This window comes from Elephantulus edwardii, unplaced genomic scaffold, assembly GCF_000299155.1.
Source record: "Elephantulus edwardii isolate Elephantulus edwardi_28Jun2011 unplaced genomic scaffold, EleEdw1.0 scaffold00009, whole genome shotgun sequence".
NCBI lineage: Eukaryota > Metazoa > Chordata > Mammalia > Macroscelidea > Macroscelididae > Elephantulus > Elephantulus edwardii.
In genome coordinates this window covers 18,030,208-18,051,670 of record NW_006399759.1, presented here as the reverse complement: position 1 = coordinate 18,051,670, position 21,463 = coordinate 18,030,208, and the positions used below count along the sequence as shown (strand labels likewise).

At 34.9% G+C, this 21,463-nt stretch overlaps 1 protein-coding gene across 7 annotated transcripts in view; it reads right to left on the bottom strand.

The window, feature by feature from the left end:
• The window catches only part of PUM2 (pumilio RNA-binding family member 2), a 121,840-nt gene that overhangs the window by 10,205 nt on the left and 90,172 nt on the right, over positions 1 to 21,463 (bottom strand). For 5 of the 7 annotated variants that reach the window (XM_006880649.1, XM_006880650.1, XM_006880648.1 and 2 more), the window contains 3 exons: positions 9,849 to 10,116; positions 6,491 to 6,620; positions 5,302 to 5,430 (listed from right to left, as the gene is read on the bottom strand). In XM_006880649.1, coding sequence (XP_006880711.1) covers positions 5,302 to 5,430; positions 6,491 to 6,620; positions 9,849 to 10,116 — 527 coding nt within the window. Of the gene's footprint in view, positions 1 to 5,295; positions 5,431 to 6,490; positions 6,621 to 9,848; positions 10,117 to 21,463 lie in introns of all 7 variants that reach the window. The other 2 variants (XM_006880652.1, XM_006880647.1) reach the window with 1 other exon arrangement.

Sequence of the window (21,463 nt, the reverse complement as noted above, 5' to 3'; positions counted from 1 at the left end):
TATATTGAGATATAAAAATTGTGGAAAGTATGACATACGGGGTAATGTAAGCCAGCGGAATATTAATTAGATAGTCAAAAAGGGAGAATTTTCCTTAAAAGAATGCTTATACTAAGTAGTAGAATTTGGTACACAGTGTACAGCTTAGCTGAAGAATGATTAAGCTCCACCCAGTATTCTGAGGAATATTACATCTCAAAGATGACAGAGAGATGCTTTGCTAATAAACTGGGACAAAGTAAAACAGATGCCCATCAGAGCATGGTGAACGCGTGAATCCACTTAATGAGTGGAAGTGGGAGATAGGTAGTAATGAACAGACAGGCTGAGTTTAGACTTGTTACCTAGCATAATAAGTGAAAAAGGACTGCTGTTTGGACAGCAGGGAGTCCTTAGGATCACTGATGTGTTGACTTTGCCCTTGTGGGCCTGAGGTTGAGTAAGGGGACTAGCCTGTCTAAAGCACAGGAAAAAGTGGACACCTGATTCCACAGCTGATGCCCATTAGGATCTAGCCATGGATGGCTGGGAATGTGCAGATCAGAATCCAACCAAGTGAAAAGAAGACATCTGATTCTGTGAGCTAGTATTGATTATGGTTACTTGATGATTTGCCTTTTTAAATATCTTTTTTTATTAATTTTAATGAAAGTTTACAGAGATTTTGGATTTCCATTCATTGTTGCACTTTTCTCCCTGCCCAACCTCCCCCCATACCAGTTCGCTCTTCTCTTTGAAAATTAAAATTCTTTCCTTTTAATACAATCCCTCCCCACAAGTCCACTCAGCTATGTTGCCTTTGTTTTGAAAATTAAAAGAAAAATTCTTTCATGTTATGCAATCCCTCCTACCAAGTCCACTCCACTGTGCAGCCTTCATTCTGGACTCTCGTCATGACAATAGTACCTAATCATATATCCCTTTTAAACCGTTCTCTCCCTCATCCATTTCAATGCAGTATACATAATTTATCCCATCTTTCTCAGTCTCCCTCCAACCCCGATGTCAGTCCCATTTTACAACAGTAGCACTATGCAGTATTTACCCTTTTGTGACTGAGATATTTCACTCAGCATAATGTCCTCCAGGGCCACGCATTTTGTATAATATTTCATGAGTACCTTGCTTTTCAATGCTGCATAGTATTCCATTGTATGAATACACCACAGCTTCCCTATTCATTCATTTGTTGATGGGTTGTTTCCAACTCTTTGCTACTATAAACTCAAGATAAACATGGCTATTTATCTGCTTGGGTGCCAGTTAAGGTCTCTTTGGGGTATATTTCCACTAGTGGAATTAATGGGCCAAATGCTATTTCTATTTGCAACTTTTTGAGAAAGCGCCCTATGGCCTTCCATAGTGGTTGCATCATTTTACACTCCCACCAACAGTGAATAAGGGTTCCAGTTTCCTCACAACTTCACCAGCATTTGTTGCTTGCTGTTCTGTTAACTCTTACTATTCTTACTGAGGTGAGATGATTGTCTCAGAGTTGTTTTGATTTCCATCTCTCTTAGAGCTAGGGATTTTGAACATTTCTTAATGTGCTTGTTGGTCATTTGAATGTCTTCTTTGGAGAAGCGTTCAGTTCATATCCTGTGCTCATTTTTCAACTGGGTTATCTTTATCTTGTTGTGGTGCGAGTATTTTATAAATTCTAGATATAAGTCCCTTATCTGACATGTCATTACCAAATTTTTTTTTCCCCAGTCTGTGGCTTCCCTTTTTACCTTGCTGGAGAAGTTTTTGGATGTGCCTAAGGATTTGATTCTTAAATGGTCCCATTCATCTATTTTATCTTCTTTACTGGACCTTTGTTTACAGATGGGGAGGCTAAGTTTCAACTGTAATAAGATTCTTTGGAGCAAAAGACAAGCTTATTTCTGCAGAGCACTGGTTAGGAAACTGGGCAAATAAACGGATTATCTAAAATGGATGAATTAAAACACAATGAGTAAAGTAGATGGCTTACATATTTCCATGAATACAGATGATGCTAAGGAGAAGGCTGATCCTTCAGATGAGAAATAATGGCTTAGAAAAGTAAGGAGGTGGGTTGTGGTGTTAGTTTAAAAGTTGTCTTTTCTAGCCATTATGTTAGGCTTGGCTGGTCTCCAGCTTTTTTAACTGCAGGCACATGGTCTTGCAAATTATCAACAGCTGCGAAGTGGTGGAGAGACTGGAATTGCTGTGGAGAAACTGGCAAAGTGTTAACCTGCGACTTCTTTCATTTGTGTTGGCCACAGTTAAAGGTTTTGCTTGTTGGATAACTGAAGGAGAAGCTGTCTTACAACTTCTCTGCTCTGAGGCAAACCTTGCTTGATGATTTGAATTTGTGCTACTAAACCAGGACTTTTACTAATTGAAGAATTTTGTTTTGCTATTAATCTGGCTTGAGACTGCTGGAGTAAACAAAGACTTGCATTGTGTGATATTCTTTTCCTTCCCCACTCTCCAATTTATTTCCCTAATATAACCCAGAATTGTGAGTAGTCTGAATCAACAACGAATATCAGAATGGTTGGTAGAAAGATGTACAGGAACATGGGGGTGACATGCCTGACCAAGCAGCTATTTATGTGCTACTATGGCTATTATTGATGGGAACAGTATCCCGTTAGGAAGTGGGAAGAAGTCAGGCTCAACCACCTCTACATTGCAAATTTAAGAGCATTTGTACTTATATCATCTTTAAAACATCTTGGATGATTCAGAGAATTCTCAACCTGGAAAGCTGTTAACTCAAGCTACAACACAGATGCTTAGTTAAGAAACAAAAACTGGCTATATACAAAATAAAATGCATGTAGGCATCCAAATACAGAATACTTAAGATTTATCCCTAATTATTTGTATTTTCAAATGTTGAAGATATTTTAAATATTAACACTAGTTTGAGACTTCTGACAGAAAAGATAATAAGTTTTTGTATAAGCTGTTCATGTGACAACTAATAATGTGACTACCCCCATTATCAAGTCAGTAATTCCTCGCAGCAATCTCCTATTGTGTTTCTGAACCTGTCAATCTTTAAGGAAAGCCCATTTTTTTCTCCTAAAGAACAGCTAGTGAATTTGAACTACTCAGCATTTCAGTTACCAGCCCAACATGTTATGCACTAAGGCTCCTTATAATGTGATACAACTTCAATTATTAAAAAACTCAAGTTTTCCTCCAAAGGACTAAGATTATTTTCTTAAAGACTTCAAAAAATATGATTAATATATGTACATACACATCCATTTATCTGTACGATTATTATCCATTCTAAAATTTATTGTATCTCTATGGCTGGACAAAAGAATTAACATATACATCTTGTATGTTGATCTTGTATCCTGCTACTTTGCTGAATTGGTCAACTACGTCCAATAGTTTTCTTGCTGAGTCTTTAAGGTTTTCTAAGTATACTATCATGTCATCAGCATAGAGGGATTAACATATACATCTTAAAGAAAGTGCAACCAGATATTCCTTAGATGCAAGGATGGCGAAGCTTCATCTCACATACTTTGAGCATGTTGCTAGGAGGAGCTTTTCATGCTAAGGAAAGTGATGTTGTCAAGTACGGCTCATAGCAAGCTTATGAACAAAAGATCTGAATCCTGTTCTATCCTGTGTCATCCTCGTACTTCCTGACACACAAAAGCCCATTACAGCAGTGACCGTGTCAAATCACCTAGTTGGGGGTTTTCCTCTCTTTCATCGACTGTCCACCCTTCCCAGAATCATGTTCCTCTCCAAGGAATAGCCCTTCCTAGCAACATGCGCAAAGGTAGAGGGTCAGTGAAAGGGTGGAAGACCCTCAGCAAAACAGGTTAATACAGTAACTGCAGCAATGGACTCAAGTGTATCAGACGGTATGGATGAAAAGGGATATGACGGTTTAGATCAGTTCTTCATAAGGTTGTTATAAGCTGTACTTGACTTGATGACACCTAACAAAAAGAAATGATGACTTCTCTCACCTATATTATAATTTTGTTAGTAGCTGTATATACTACAATACAAATCTTATAAAACTTTTATCTCTTTGGAGCTATCAATATACTTTTAAAATCTGTTTAATCTTGCTCAAGAACCACAGTAATTAGTAACACAGCACAGTGTATTTTTAAAATTTAGTTGTTAACACTTTTCCTCATGTTCTAGTCTCCTTTATTTTAATTGGCTATAAAAAATTACCATTAAGAAAATGACTGATACACATTAATCCTTTATTTTTTGGTTCAAGAACATATTCTATTTAATAATACTCCTTTTTCTGTTAAAGAACTGTACATTTTATGATTCTTTTTCTGTTGAAATTTAAGAACCATATATATTTATATATAATTAGTATTTGTTGTTGTTGATTGCCTTCAAGTTGAGCATGACTCATAGCGACCCTATGAACAAAAGGCCTAACAACCCTCTATAACTATTGAAATTTATCAAAGTTCATAGAGCTTCCGGAGGAGGCATGTTATTTAGGAAGCAGATGTCATTCCTGCTTCCAAAAGATATTATTTTTTTTTAAAAAAAGTTATTCTCGTAATAGAAATATAAAATATACTCAAATAAATAAGTGGAAGAATAAAACACATTCATTACTATGTTGCTGTTGTTGTTGTTATGTGCCGTCAAGTCGTTTGCGACTCATAGAGACCCTATGCACAACAGCCCTAAACCCTGCACTATCCTGTGCCAACCGCACTGCCTCTGACACACCCATCCCGATTACCCCAGTCACCGAATCAATCCATCTCATAGAGGGACAAGTCAAATAAATAAGTGACAGCAAAAATATAAACCACCTCAACACTCTGCTTACATGTTGGCCTAGTCCTAGTGTCAAGAAGCTGTGTTTCAATCCCAAAAGCACATGATTTGAATCCACCCACTGCTCTGTGGGAGAAGGATGGGTAATCTCCTACTGTGCAATCAACTGCCTCTGAAAAGCCCCCAAGGGTCAGCTATGGATCAGTTCTATCTCAACTTAAAAGTACACAACAACAACAACACTCTGCTTATGACAAGGTATTTTAATGCTTTATTTATTGATAAAAAGATGTTAATCAGAATTAATATTGAAAAAAAGAATTAATATTGAAGGCATATAAAAGATGTGTGAGACAGAATTGTTAATAAGCAATGTGTCATGTGAAAGATTTCGAAAAGATAAGTTAGTGTAACTATAGAAATATTTGTCCTTGTATTTGAAGGTTACTGAAAGACAAAAAAAAAAAGGTGGGGGAAGGAGACAACATTTAAAATGCAGAAGAAAGTAATAAAAAAATTGTCTTAACTTACAATTACCTGCTGATCAGATGAAATAGATTCTAATGCTTTCTGAATAACACGGCAGCCATACATCTGCAAGGCTAAAGGTAGAACATGACCACGAATACGAGTAGCCAGGGCTAATTTTTGATCCAAACTCCCAAACTGACAGAAAAGAAAACAGTATTTTAAAAAAGTGAACTAACAGTACCATGTTTAACTTGAGCAAGACACTGCTAATAATTTGAGTCTGTTCTTAAAATATCGCATTTAGTAATGGGGGAGACCCAAAGAGAAGCCTACAGTCCCCTACTATCTAAAATTTCCTTGTTCTTATTATTACATTAATTATTAATACTCTTTTATTTTCATTTTTAAATAAGAAGCAACAGCATAGAGAGAGATCAGTTGGCCTAGTGGACGGAAAGTGATGCTACCAAGCCAAAGGTGGGTAACTCAAATTTGTGGCCCTCGGGCCTGTCTTTGTTTTTGGGGAAACATTGTTCTAGGTCATATAGCTGTGGTCTGTCCACTTGCTGTACAGAGGTAACTCGTGGTTGCTGTGATTCTAACCACTGTGACACTGATGTGTCAAATGCGAGAATGGTTACCATGGTGGACAGTGTTTGGTGGAGCTTTCCAATTAAAAACAAGCTTGGAAGCAGGAGTGGCATCCACTTCCAAAATAGCTCACCTCTGGAAACCCTATGAACCGAGAAAGGACAAAAGTTACACAAGTGTCCAGGTCTTTAATTCATAGGGTCACTATGAGTCGCCCACGACTCGATGGCACTTAACAACAACAAAGAAACATATTTATTCATTTTTAATATAAATCACCTTAAATATGGACTTCTAAGCCATGCTTACAGGCCCTTAAAATTTCGTAACTCATATTCTTCTCAACTGTAGAGAAAATGTGTTATGTCAAGCTATAACACAGACGTTTAGTTATATATGAAAAAGTAGCTAAATGGGAAAAAAAAACCACAAAACCAGCTAAAACGAAAATACGGACTAAATTACACACTACCTGGTTTGCCTAAGATTCTCAATACTTTCTATTTTCAAATAGTAATCAAGATTAATATTAAATTTCTCATTTGAAATAGGATCATCTATTTTTTATATGAAAATAAATCTTACCAATCAATCTTTCAGAGCACTTCTTAGTATTAAATAGGTATTATAGTTGGGTGATTTACAGAGATGTCTGCATATTTACCTCAAAAAATTTCTGTATGACATAATTGCCAAAAACATCTGTCATTAACTGATAAGCTGCTTGCAGAATTTCATTAAATACCATTTGTCTTTCTGCTGGAGTAGCTCTCTCTAGCTTTTGTTGTATGAATCTGTGTGGAAAAAATTTTAAAGACATGAATATAAGCTGAAATCATACTCTTGTAAAATCTATAATTGAGCATTCACACACATACACACTCATACTCTCAACAAATAACAACATAATCTTTAAAAATACTAATATTTAAACCATAGACATAAAAACTGAAGAAATATGACATTTTCTTATAATATCTTAGTAACTTTCTCTCTTTATATTATCTTAATAACTATGGTTTTAAGGTGCTATTGACTTCATTCCTGCTCTACCAACCTGTGTACAATGGAAGGAAACACTGTCTGGTCTTGTGTCCTACCCACAATCATTGCTATGTTTAAGGGATTATAGCCACTTTGTCAATTCACTGTGCTAAAGGTCTTCCTCCTTTTTCATGGACCCTTTACTAAGCATAAAGACTTACGCACTTAGTACTGAAAATGACATCTTTGCTTAGAACACTTTAAAAATGTACTGTTTGATTTCTGGACTACTGTTTCCATCAGTGTTGACTGTAGATTTGAGTAAACTGAAATTCTGACAACTTTTATAGTTTCTCTTTGTATCAAGATTTTCACTGTTGCAATTGTGAGGCTTGGTTTGTTGTTGTTTCTTTTTCCCAAGTTGAGGCTGTACTCTTTGATCTTCATCAGTAAATGCTTCAAGGTCTCTCTGCTTTCAGCAAGGTTCTAGATAACATCATAAATTGTTAATGAATCTTCCTCTACTCCTAATGTTGTCCTCCTCTTTATCTAATCCAGGTTCTTGGAATCTTTTTGCTCAATACAGGGGTTAAGCAAGGATGGGTTCAACATTACTGCACACTGTTCTAGATTTTAAACTCCACAGTATCACTTTATTTAATGATTGTTTCTTCGTCTATGTACAGATTGCACAGGACGACAAGGAACTGATCTGGAATTTCCATGCTTTTCAGTATTATTCATAATTTGTTATGATCCATACAGTGAAATATCTCTGCATAGTCAATAAAATACAGGTAAAACAAAAACAAAAAACATATTTTAGTGGGTAAGGAGAGTTGCACTGCCAATCCAAAGGTTTGGCTCAAACAGCTGTTCCACAGGAGTAAAACTGGTAAATCTCTCGTACAATTTACAGCTTCTGAAAATCCACTGGAGGGTCAGCTATGGGTTAGTCTCAATTCAATGGCAATGAGTAGTAGTATAATAAACTGCCTGCTATTCTCTCCGTTCAACCAAAAGGCATTTGACATCGGCAATAACATCAATTCCCTGTCAATGAACTGCTGCCACCATAAATGAATAATCTTCAGCACCGTAAATGAATAATCTTCAGCACCATAAATGAATAATCTTCAGCATGATTTTACTTGCATGTGAAATTAATGCCATTGTGTAACAATATTTGCATCCCATTAGATCTCCTTTCTTTAGTGTAAGCATGAATATGGATCTGGTTCAACTGGGGCTCCAGGAAGTTATTTTTCAAACGTCTTGGCTTCTAGTATTTCATGCTTTTTTAAAACTTCTAAACTGGTATTCTGTCAATTCCAGAAGCCTAGTTTTTCTCAATGGCTTCAGTGCAGCTTGAACTTTTCCTTCCATAGTAATGGTCTTTGGTCATATTCTACCTTCTAAAATAGATGAACATTTACCAGGTCTTTTTGGTACACTGACTGTAATTATGTCTTCCATTCTTTGATGATTCTTATGTCATTTAATTTTTCATACATAAATTCTTTTACGTCTGTAACTTTAAAGTTTTTATTTTTTCTTTCCAATAATTCCCTTCTGGTTGGTTGGTTTTTTTGTTTTTTTTTAAGATCTTTGTTCCTTTCTCTTTGTAGCTACATTCAAGAGCAAGTATTTAGGTAAAGTGTTGAGCGGATAACTGAAAAAAGAAGACACTCTGAGAGAAAGAGGATTTAATCTTCCCAACCTCAGAAATCTGATGGAGGGTCACCATGAGTTGGAGACCATTCAACAGCAGTGGGGTTGGTTGGTTTGGCTTTGTTCTGACATTTATTTTGGCCATTTCATTCTTTCCTCTCTTTTTAATGATCTTCCTGCTTTCTTAATGTATGATATCCTTTACAATCTGTCTGGCCTTTCGGTTATTAATGTTCAATGTGTTAAGTCTATTTCTGATAGGTTATTTAAATTCAAACGAGATATATGCACAAGTGTTCTCTGGCTAGTTAGACTGACAAGAATGTGGACATTAAGAGATCTAAAACTGGTAAGGTTCTTTTGGTTACACGATCATCTATTTCTAAACAAAAGTAAAGCCTTTGACTTGAACTAAGCTCCATGTTGGGGCCCTGTATGATTTATTTGCTATTTTCAACTTTCAATTATACTGCTATTGTTGTTAGGTGCCATCAAGTTGGTAGGACCCATAAAGACTCTATGAACAACAGATGTGAACCCTGTTCTATACTGTGCCATCCTCACACTTTCTGACATAGAAATCACTGGGTCAGGGGTCTTGCTCTCTTCTTCACACCCTCCACATTCCCAAGCATGTAGTCCCTCTCCAAGGAATAGCTTCTCCTAGCAAAAAGCTTTTTCATCTTTGCTTTCAAGGTGCACTCTGGCTGCACTTTCTCTAAGATATATTTTTTCTTTTGGTAGACCATGGGGACATCAATTACAAAAATGGGGAAATCTGGCAAATGTCTAATAAAAAATTCTTTGCAAAAATCTCAGTTGTACCTTACAAGTAAAACGTTTCAAATTTAATAAATACATCAGAAGTATTTTCCTTTGTAATCTTTCTTGAGAACACTAATTTGCATTTCTCTCAAGGATTACATTATAAAGGCTACAACTTTCCCTATAAAAAAACTCTTCAATTTAAGCTAATCATATAATCCACAAAGCAACATGTAAATATTTAGTTTTTGAAAAAGAAAAAAAGAAAAAGAAATTCTACATCAGGTATACTTAAGTCCACAGAGGTAATACAGGGCACTATTTTCAAAGATGTATCAAAAACCCAGGTAATAAAAATAAAATAATCTAATATTATCTGATTACTGATAACTCTACTTTTGCATATAAAAATATTTTCACTACAATTTTAGAATATATATAGTCCATAATACTTTTTTTTTAAAAGTTTCTAACTGTATGTTGTACTATATATGTAAGTAAATTAGATGATTCTAGTTAAAAAAAAAGATTAGGTATGCATAAAGTTATAATTTTCAAAGCAATAATGAAATGGAAGTATATCCTGAATCACAATCACTTACCGAGAACCATGCTGGTCTTGAGAAAACTCAACTATGTGTCCAATCAAGTCTCTAAGTTGAAGGTTTGGAAAACGGTTGTTTCTGAAATCTTCCAATAATCTACTGCGGCCAGAAGGCATAATATCAGACCTATTATATCGAAGCCGAGAAGGAGGAAAGAGCTGGCTGCTGGAGCTAAATAAACTGGAAGTACTAGAAGCACTTCTATATTTTGCTTCTGCTCCAGGTGCTGCAGAGATATAGCGACCACTACCATTTGTCAGTCCTCCTACAACAAAGCAGCTGTGGTCAGCAAGTATTTCTGACAAAAATAGAAGTTGCATAAATAAATTACTTAATCTATAAATTCAGTCAATAAAGAAATTGTTCTATCACTAATTCCTCTTTTATTATAAAGGGAAATTAAAACTTGGGGGGTGAGGAATCTCATACACTTATTTGCCATGCTTGGATATATGATAGAGACTAGAAAACTTAAGAGAAAAAGCAATCTGAATTATCAATTATCAGAATATTGTACCCACCAACAACTTTCAGTGGCTTTAATAAGCAAATTATATATAGTCAACTTTTCTTTTAAGCAACTTAAAACAGTTTAAAAATCACTTTTATTATATCTGATGCTAAAATGGATTTTAATAGAAAAGTTCATTAAATTATGTACCTTCAATGTAACAAATCACTCCTTAGTTAACCCACTAATGCTTGCAGTAAAAACATAAAACCATGTAATATTAGATAGTAAATCTAAATGTTCATTTAAAAATATTAATAACTGTATTTTACAGATATAGAAATAATGACATTTATTACTCTTAGATCCTTAATAACGATAAGCTGATAGAAATTAATAAATCATTAACTTATATGAATCCAAAGAAGAAAACTGAAGGGCAGTCAAAAGAAACAAAATTAATAACAGGAAACTGATTTTATTACAATTAATGGCTGAAAAGTACTTGAGAGTGTCCTTTTAAAAAAGAAAATGTATAGAAAATTCCAAGTGCTAATAGTTCAAATAAACAAAATTCACTATCACTTTTATGCTATATCAACTCTACGTTATAACCTGAGGCCACAGGTTATAAATGATCCAAGGACACACTGCCAATGCAACATTATGCAACAGATTAAGGACCAAAAGGAGTTACAGCGGTAGGTAATAGTGATCTATCTGAAGGCTACATTGGGTTGAAGGAATACCCATTTCACTTTCTGTGCCCAAGGTCCTAGCTTCATTTTTCGTCAATGAACTTTCCATCATCTAATGCTTTTATTTATTTGAATCCTTAGCCCTTCCACAAAAGCACATACATCTAGAGATTCCTGATATACAGCAGTGCTTGTGAGACAGTAAGTATGTAATAACTATTTATTTAATGACAACCAGAAAACACAATTATTTCATGTAGTATTAACTACCTAAGACCCAGTTCTACAATCCTTCAAGATAGATAACATATATAATCCATTTTATCCACAAAAATCACTTTTGTTAAGGGGAAAAGGTCAACCAGTTCAATGTTTAATAATACTGTCTCTCTTTACTATCCACCCATCTGTCTATTATTACATCTGACTGCATAACTGCAATCAGATTACACCATAGTAACTGATCACTAGCTCCTTGGTTCTCTTGACGATGCAATTTAGATGAACTGCAACATACTGCTTTAATTGGATCATTATCAAATCTCACCACTGAATTCTTTCAGCTAATGTTCTCGACTTTTTCTTCTGAGTGGCAGGGGTATTTTTCTTATCACTCTAGTCTGTTTATAGCAATTAAAATTTCATTTTATTCTAAAAGCTACAACATTTTATTTGGATACATCCTCTAAACCCTTCAAAATAAATCATTATTCGAAGCTTCTATCTCACACAAATTTTCTATTAGTGCCTTAATTGTCCAATCTTTCATTTTACTATTTTTGTACCATTTCTCCTCATTCTCATAGGTCAGATTATCTTTTATGAAAAAAATTATTTTGAGTTCAAGTTTACAAATGGCATTTTGTTTTTAAAGACAATCATTCATAGGCATTTTAGAGAAACAATGACAGTTATAGAACAGGGTTGAGATCTATTGTTCATAGGGTAGCTAGCTATGAGTCATACTTTCTGACTTGCTTGATGGCACTTAACAACAACATAGGCATTAATCACCACTGATCAATGCAATTAATTTATTATAATGTCAAAGTACATCCTTACTGTACAATATTATTCTCTTTACTCACTTGCACTTCAGATTTTCAAAATCAAATTGAAAATATGTACTTGGTTCAGGAAATCCCTAAAACAATTTTACACAGTGTCTTTCAAGTTGTCTTACCAATCTGCAAACAGGAATCTCTGCCATCAAGGTTAATTCTTTGAATCTATTCTATGAGCTCCTAAGAATCAAAATCTTAATAATATCTTAGAAAAGTTAAAAAGCCTGGTAATACAAAATTGTCCTAAATTTTAAAACTTCTGGACTTTTGAGTTCTAGAAGAGTATTAAGTATTCTCAGTTACGAAGCTGAAAATTCAGTTTACTTAGGGAATGATTCCTCCCTCCTCTTAAAACTTAATCACAATAGCAAGGAGTTGGAAACAACCTAAGTGCCCATCAACAAACAAATGGATAGAGAAGCTATGGTATATTCACACAATAAAAAAAAAAACCCAAACAACAAAAAGCCTTAATCAAAGAAACATTTAAAATTCAATTTATAATATAAACATTTTCAATTTGGTTGTTTAAGGACTAAACACAGGTCAGTTAAAACCTATTTTGGGATTGGATGACATACAATTTTGTACTCTCAAAAAATAAAAAAATCACAAAAGATTGAGAACTAAACTCAAGGTTAAGAATAACGAGTCATAATAAATAAATATATATCATCCTCAATCCCAAATTAACTAATCAACCTACCTTTCTGTGTTATAAAGACATCAGTAAGACAACTAGCAAAATCTGAATAAAGTCTGCTGATGTGACAATTGTATTATAAAAAAGATAATTTCCTGACTTTGACAAATTGTTGTCATTATTATTATTATTTATTTTTTTTTAAAAAGACAGTTCTTTAGGGAAACATACATTAGAGTATTTTGGGAAAATGGGATATAATGGATGCAATTTCCTCTTAGAAGTAACAGAAATATATGTGTGTTTGTGTGCGTGCGTGTATTGGAAGGCAGAATGGTAAAATGGTGAAGCTGGGCGATATAATGCTAAATATCCAAATTTTTACCAAGTCTGAAATTATTTTAAAGTAAGTTAAAAACAAACACATAAAAAAATCAAGTCACCCATATTCATAGTAGTACTACTAACAATCTAAAAGTAGATGTGTTTTCCACAAATTATATTAAAAAATAATAAATATTTCCTTTTGGTTAATCCATGACATCCTATGACATTTACTACTTCAGAATCACTGAACGGTAAGAGTTTATGGGACTTGTATAGCAGTAACCTAATTTCATAGATGAGGTCACTATGGTCCCAGAACCCTCAGAGGCCACAGCTTAGCACAGAAATATGTTAGCTTTTATAAGTTTATTTGATACACTGGTTGGTTATCTTTCAAGTACACTCTCAGACAAGTGAAGGAAAGGTAAAAATAAGATTTTCATTATCCTATTATATAATTTTACAAGTAAAATGCAATTGAGTAGTCTATTTCTCAAACTTTCTTTTAATATCTGCAATCACAAGGATTAAAATACATTGGATGAAAATAATGCAGTAACTGAAACTATGATAAAATAAATGTCTTTACTTTTTCATTACCTGCTCCAACCCCCAATTTAGAATGGCAGCTCCCATACCTGTGTATTACAGTTGTGTTTTAAAATATGCAGACTGCTTAATACTTCCTAAATATTCTTTATTTTATAAAAAGCTCTGCAAAAGGCATTCAGTAATGGAATTTGTGAATAACTCATACTGAAATAATTAAAGCCTTCATTTTATAAAAGTTGTCAACTACTGATTTCAAACTCATTAGCAATTCAAACAGTTCCTGGGTCCTGGGAAAAGGTACAATTACAAACTGGCAAGGCTCGGGAAAGTAAAAGGACCAGGAAGATGATAAAAGAAGATGAATTGGTAGAGCAAAAATCAAATAAAAAAAAAGTTGGGGAAATAGCCTAAAATAAAGATAGTCTATTTTATGACATGAATTATAATTACTTCTAGGCCACAAACGGACCACTTAGTCTTTTTCAGACTTTTTGGAAGTACTTGTGACACTCAGAATGTGTTGCATAGCATCTGTACAACACTCAAAGTTGAAATGAGGGGGGGAAATCCCCAAACATTTTAGAGCAGTACGTCTCTAAGTCAGTATTTTAAAACTGGGCAAGTGTGCTGTGAATCTCGATTTAAGCTGGTCCTCAGGATGGCCTCTAGCATCTTGAGGAGGGACATGTATGGAATGCTCAGGGCTCTTAATAGCTTTCTTTTTATCCCAAGTGGGTGTAAGCAGAGGGGATTTGTCAGATGACTTGGGGGTCTATGGCCCAAAGTCTGCCAGCATTTGGGAATGTTGGAATTTTAAAACACTAAAATGTTTGGCCATGCCTGGAGAAGGCTAAGGGCTAGTGTGTTGTGAATCTTGATTCAAGCTGCACCTTAGGATGGCCTCTCGCGTCTTGAGGCGGAACATGTACGGAACTCTCAGGGCTCTTATGGTTTTTCATTTTTCAAATGTTGGTTTTGGATGAACACTCTTTCTAGTGGTACAGCAGAGGTCTGTCTATAGTTGTGATGACAGCCATAGGTGTGTCAAATACTGTAATACTGTCAAATACCCATCATGAGAAGTTTTTGTTGGAGCTCCCAGATTGATTCAGATTTGGAAGCAGGACTGGCATTCACTTCCTCAACTACATGCCTATGGAAAGTATAAAAACTTGGAGAAATGATGACAGCTATAGAAAGGCCTTTATCTTCTGTTTATATATGTGTACTCAGTCTATATAATGGACAAATCATTAAAGAAGTAAGACTCTATGAAGAAACACTGGCATCAAATAGGAGGAGATTGAAGAAGCAGCAGATTACTCCCAGATGGGAGTTTTGGGGTGGCAAGAGTCAATGAGAAGGCATGACTAGGGAGGAATTTGGAATAACGGAGCTCATGGAGTTTAAACCATGCTCTGGTTCTTAAATTTGGTTGTGTCCTTGGGCCTGCAGCCCTCAGGTCTGTTTTTAATTGTTTTTGGTCAAATGTTCTTCTAGGTCAGATAGCCCTGGTGTGTCCACTTGCCATACAGAGATAACTCATGGTTGCTGTGATGCTGAACATTGTGACAATGATGTGTCAAATGCGAGAATGGTTACCATGGTGGACAGTGTTTGCTGGAGCTCCCTGATTAAAACAAACCTGGAAGCAGGAATGGCATCCACTTACATAATAGCTTGCCTCTGGAAACCCTATGAACCTGGAAAAAGGACAAAAATTATACAAGTGCCCAGGTCTTTCGTTCATAGGGTCACTATGAGTCACCTACGACTTGACAACACTTAACAACAACAACGTCTCTAAGTACATCTAAAACATGCTAGAAGATCTTGCTAAAAATGTACATTCTGAATCTCTAAAAACTTCCTTGTAATGCTGAACCTGCTGGTCTGCAGAGCACACTTTGCTCCGTACTAATAAGTAGTAACCAACACCAACCTGACCCACTCCAGCAGGTTTCTGAGGCTTTAAATAACATAGGAGACTTTCTCCAACAAAGCAGGAGGTGGATTCAAAGCGCCAAAGAGTTACTACCTTTGATTTGAATAAGCAGCATAACTCCCTATAGATTAAGCTACCACACTTCCTCACATTTTGAATCATAAGGTTGAAATTTTTATAAATTTTAGAAACAATGAAAATGTTTTAAAATTTCTATAATTAAAAATTTTCTATTTTCAAAGGACAACAATAATCAGACCTTTGCTCTAAGTTATAGCATCTAATTTTAAAGACTTTATCTGATCAACATAACCAGCATCTTCAGCTATTTTTAGAGTCCATCTAATAACCTGAAAGTCATAGTTTTTATTACTTTCTAAGTCATAAGGTATCATGAAGTAATTTATCATTGGACTGGAAAATTGTAAACTAATTTGGTCTTGTTATCTTTCTGTTCATATTAACTACATAAAATTATTGTTACAGGCTACAAAATATTGAACACATCCTCTTAACAACTGTGTGAGACAAAGAATCTTCAATTTTATTGAGAAAATGATTGTTGTCAGGTACTTGTTGAGTCACGTACAGTTCAAAGCAATCGTATAAAACCTGTCCCATCCTGTTGTCATCCTTATCATCCTTGACACACTTAAGCCCATTGCTGTAGTCACTAAATCAATCCATCTCACCGAAGGAAAACAGAAAACTGAACAACTAATTCAAGGATGTGTAACAAATAATGAAACTAAGCTTTTTAGAGTTTGTTAAACTCTTGTTAGTTTTCATATAAGCAGTCCTGCTGGTGCAGTGTGCAACATACTACTAACAGAAAGGTTGGTGGTTTGTAGCCATTGTTTATTTTGTATAGTCCCCTCCTGCAAAAATCGACAGTTTTATAAAGATTTACCATCTGACAGAGGGTTGCTATGAGTCAGAACTGACTTAAGGCAGTGAGCGGATATATTTTATAGAAAATATTTTACAATAAATGCTATTATTAAGTCTAGGAAATACCTGAAGGAAAACGGGGATTTAAACTATAAAAATTTTTTTCATTATTACTAGTAACTATGTATCCACCATAGCAGCACAAACAAAAATTTTACTGGATAAAGACACTTATGCTACAATGAATTTAAAAACCAAAGTGATTCTTGGTATTTCTCACATTACCTTGATATATTAAAATATTGTATTGGTTCCACATTCAAAATCATGAAAAATCAAAACATATTTCATTGGGCAAATTTGTTGCCAAGCATTTCTTTCAAGTAGAGCAAAGACAACATTTTAAAGATTATGGTATGCCTGACCCAAGTTACAGTATTTTCAATTGCTTCATATGCATGTGAACATTGGACAGTGAATAAGGAAGACTGTAGAATTGATCCCTTCAAACTGGAGTGTTGTTGAAGAGTACAGAATAAAGCACATACTCTTCAAACGATTGACTATAATCAGGGGACTCCTTAAAGGTGAAGATGGTGAGACTTTATCTCACATACTCTAGGTAAGCTGTCAGGAATGGCTAGTCCCTAGAGAAGGACATCATGCTTGGGAAAATTAGAGGTTCAGTGAGAGAGAGACCCTAACAGAGATGGACTGACACAGTTATTGCAACAACAGGCTTACGCACAATGAAGACTGAAAGGGTGGCACAGTATTAGGTAGGGTGGTTAAGAGTCTGAGCCAACTAGACAGTATCTAACAAAAGCATAAAAGGGGTTTAAACTTAATGAAAAGAACCAAAGCAACAAAAAATGGAAGACTGAGACCAAAGAAAATATAAAAGCATATACAGACTGAATTTTTAGTTTAAAATAGTCTTTAAACTAAACACCATATTATTTTGATGAGTAATCTACCTTGTCAAATTATGTCCTCCCCCTAAAAAAGGGTAGTTTCAGCATGACTTAAAATGTCCTAAATCTTATTACACCTTTAGTGAAAACTGGATAGCATATGATTCTTGTTAAAACCTGCCAAAACAAACAAAAAAAAAACCCAAACGAGCAAAAACACCACATTTAAAAAAGGGAGGGACAAAGAAGGGGAAAGCAGAAGGGTGAACTCTACTGGAATGTAGACAAATTTCCCTGCATACTGTAAATCACCTTATACGATCTGGTCTCAAAATTCTTTTCATGTTCTTGATGACAGTTACTAAAACTAATCAATGAAAGCAATCTATCTCTCTGCATTTCCTTTTGAATATTCCTGTCAAGAGATTTCCTGAACACTAGCCTTTCCCAACAGGTTGAAAGAGAACTGTATTAGACAGAATTTTCCTCTTAAATGACCCTTAAGTAAAAAGACTAAATATATTGCCTAAGGTTTACTTCACATATTAAAAATACTGGTAAGACTAATTTTGATCCTACACAACTATTACAAGCATATTTATTTTGTATCTTGATGGAATTATTAAGTTGATAGGAAGGAAAATATTTCAAGAAGTTCCAGTGAAACAGAGGTTAACCCAGATTACCTTAAATAACAGTGAAAACCAAAAAATTCAAACCAAAACTACAAGTTGTCATTTAACTTTTCTAAGAAACTCTCTCACTTACTGCCACTGACTTGCAACTAACTCATATCTGACCCTCAGTGAGCTGTAAAGAGGACATGGGAGGAGAATGCCCATTTTTCTCCTGAGCGGCAAACTTGCCACCAGAGTCGCAGAAAGGGCAATAGTCAAAACTGTAATCCTAAAACATTGTGAACACACTGAATAACAAAAGTCAGTGATGTTGCTTTGATATTGTATGAATTTAAGTAGTGTTGAAAATAGGGGGTTTATTTTTTAAGAACTAGGCAGTATCTCTGATCAAGAATAGATTCATTGAAACAGAAAATAACAAAAAAAAAAAAAAAGGGAAACAGAAAATCACACAAATTAAATTTGCCAAGCACCTGAGATCTGAATATTCTTAAAGGTGTAGAAGAAGGTGTAGGTCTTATTTCTAATTTAGTGGGGATTACAAACTGAGAAGCAACATTAGTATAGCCCTGTCTGTGGTAAATGTAGTACAAAAACCATGAATAAAAAGACAATACTGTCAATGGAGAGAATCTGCTGTTGTGCTGCTTTTCCTCTACCCTCCAGGATGAAAATATAAAGGAAGTACTATAATAGATTTATCATTCTATTTTAACTACGGATTTACTTATAACTTGAGAGTAAGAAAGAATGGTGTTAATGCTTCTCAATATGCAGCTTCAATTCGGTAGAGTATGGTGTACAAGTACTCAATAAACATCAAATGAATTAATAAAATTTAGACCAGATATAAAAATTGCAAAAATGAGGCTATTAAAAGCTACATACAAAGGCAGGCAACAGTAAGCAACTCCACAGATGATAAATTAAGCTTGATATTTACATTCTATTGAAAACACAGCTTTTTAAGAGCCTTATTTGAAAACCAGTATGAGCTATCATCTCACCCCAGCAACAACAGCAAAATTCAACAGAACAAACAACAATACATGATGGCGAGATTGTAGAGAAATTGGAACCCTTAATTCACTGCTGGTGGGAATGCAAAATGGTGCAACCACTACAGAAGGTGGTTTGGTGCTTTCTTTAAAAGTTGGAAATAGAAATACCATTTGACCTAGCAATGCCACTAAAGGAATATACCGTAAAGAAACCATAACTGCCATCCAGATACACACACACACGTTTATTGCTGAGTTATTTAAAATAGCTAAGTGATGGAATCAATCCAAGAGCCCATCAACAAATGAATGCTCCATTACTGGGAACATACCCTTAAAAAACCCCTAACTGCCACCTAGGCAGATATATGCACACCCATGTTTACTGTGGCTTTGTTCACAATTGCAAAGGGTTGGAAACAACCTAAGGGCCCATCAACGAACGAATGGATAGAAAGCTCTGGTATATTCACACAATGGAATACTACACTGCATTGAAAAACAAGGAACTCATACAATATTATTCAAAATGGGAGACCTTGGAGGACATTATGCTGAGTGAAATATCTCAGTCACAAAAGGACAGTTGTTACGTGGTGCCACTATGGTAGAACAGGACTGACATCAGGGTTGGGGTGAGACTGAGAAAAACTGAATAAATTATGAATACTGCATTGAGACAGATAAGGGAGTGAACTGTTTTAAAGTGATATATGACTGGGTATTTTGGTTATGACAGGAGTCCAGAATGAAGGTTGCATAGTGGTGTGTACTCGGGATGGGGTGGAGGTGGATGATTCTAAACCAATGAAATAATTTTTCTTTTACTTCTAAAGAGAAGTGCAAACTGGGGGGAGGGGTGGGCAGGGAGGAAAAATGCAACAATGAATGTACGGTAATCTAAAATCTCTGTAAGCATTCATTAAAATTATTTTCTTAAAAAAGGAATGCTATGGTATATTCATATAATGGAATACTACACAGCACTGAAAAATAATGATCTAGTAAAACATTACACAACATGAGTGACCCTGTAGGACACTGTGTTGAGTGAAATATCTCAGTCACTAAAGGACAAATACTGCATAGTACCACTATTATAAAGCAGGTCTGACATGGGGGTTGGGAGGAGAACAGGGTAAAAGTGAATGGATAATGAACACTGTACTGGAGCAGAAGAAGGAAAGAACTGTTTAAAAGGATTAAATGATTAGGCATCATACGTACAAAAACAGCCAGAATAAGAGGGCTGATGTAAAAGGGGGGGGGGAAGGTAAAATGTGTACCAATGAATGAATGAAAATCTAACTTTTCCATAAACTTTAGTTAATATCATACTTAAAAGAAAAAATTTTATTAAAACAAAAAATCCTTATTTGGCCATTTGCAATTTAAAAATTAATAATAACATGTTTTAGAAATCCTTGAAGTGAAAAAGTTGAACTAAAGGTTAATTTTAGCAGATAAAAAAAACTATACAAAGATACTTCAACACATTCAAACCTCTTTCCTTACTAAAGCATTAGTAATAATAATTTACAATTTTGTAGAAAGTATAAAAAGATTCTAAAACTGCCAAATGCAAAGCTTTAATAAACTGCTATCAAGTTTATTTGATTAAGGCAAGCCTATGGATGTCAGAGTAGAACTGTACTCCACAGCGTTTTCAATGGTTGGTTTCTTACAGAGACTGACAGGTCTTTTCCTCTGAAGTACTCTAAGGTAGACTGAAATTGCAAATCTTTCCTCTAGCAGCTGAGCACACTGGCCCTGTGCACTGCTCAAGAACATCAAGTAATTTATTCTGTTAAATATCAGAGGAAAATAAAAGTATCTTTCTGAGAGGCAAAAAGACATCTTGAAATCAGGCAGATAGACCTGGGTTCAAAATTTTCCTCTGCCCATTACTAACTTCATGACTGTAATAGGTCAGGTAGACCATTTCATTGAGAACAAAGTGTTCAGATATCTGAGAGATATCTGAGTAAAACACAGTATGAAATAAAAGTTAAAGGTTTCTTTCTCTCATTTAGACATCTAATTGTTTAAGTATAATACAGAGAAACTATCTTACCTCCCAAGTTCTACAGCAGCCCCTTTGCAAGAAGTGAGATAAGCTAACTAGCTGGGTTGCTGGATCTTCTATTTCATTGGATTATTTGTCCTTCCTTGTGTTAGTATCTAACACTATATAGCTTTGTAAATTGTAAATTGATAGTATTATTTAATTTGTTCCTTAGTACAGTCTTGAATTTTCTTGTTTTTCTGCTTTTCCATTTATATTTTATAATTAATTTCCTCTAAAAATCTGAAGGATCTGGATTAAAACTGTATGAAACCTAAATAATAGACTGAATTGGTAAATTAAAAAGTCATGTTTTCCCAGAGGCGCACGGTTCGAATCCACCAGATGCTCTGCCGGGGAAGGAGGGACAATCTCCTCCTGTACCAGTCAGATCTGATTTGACGGTACACTCACACAAAAATA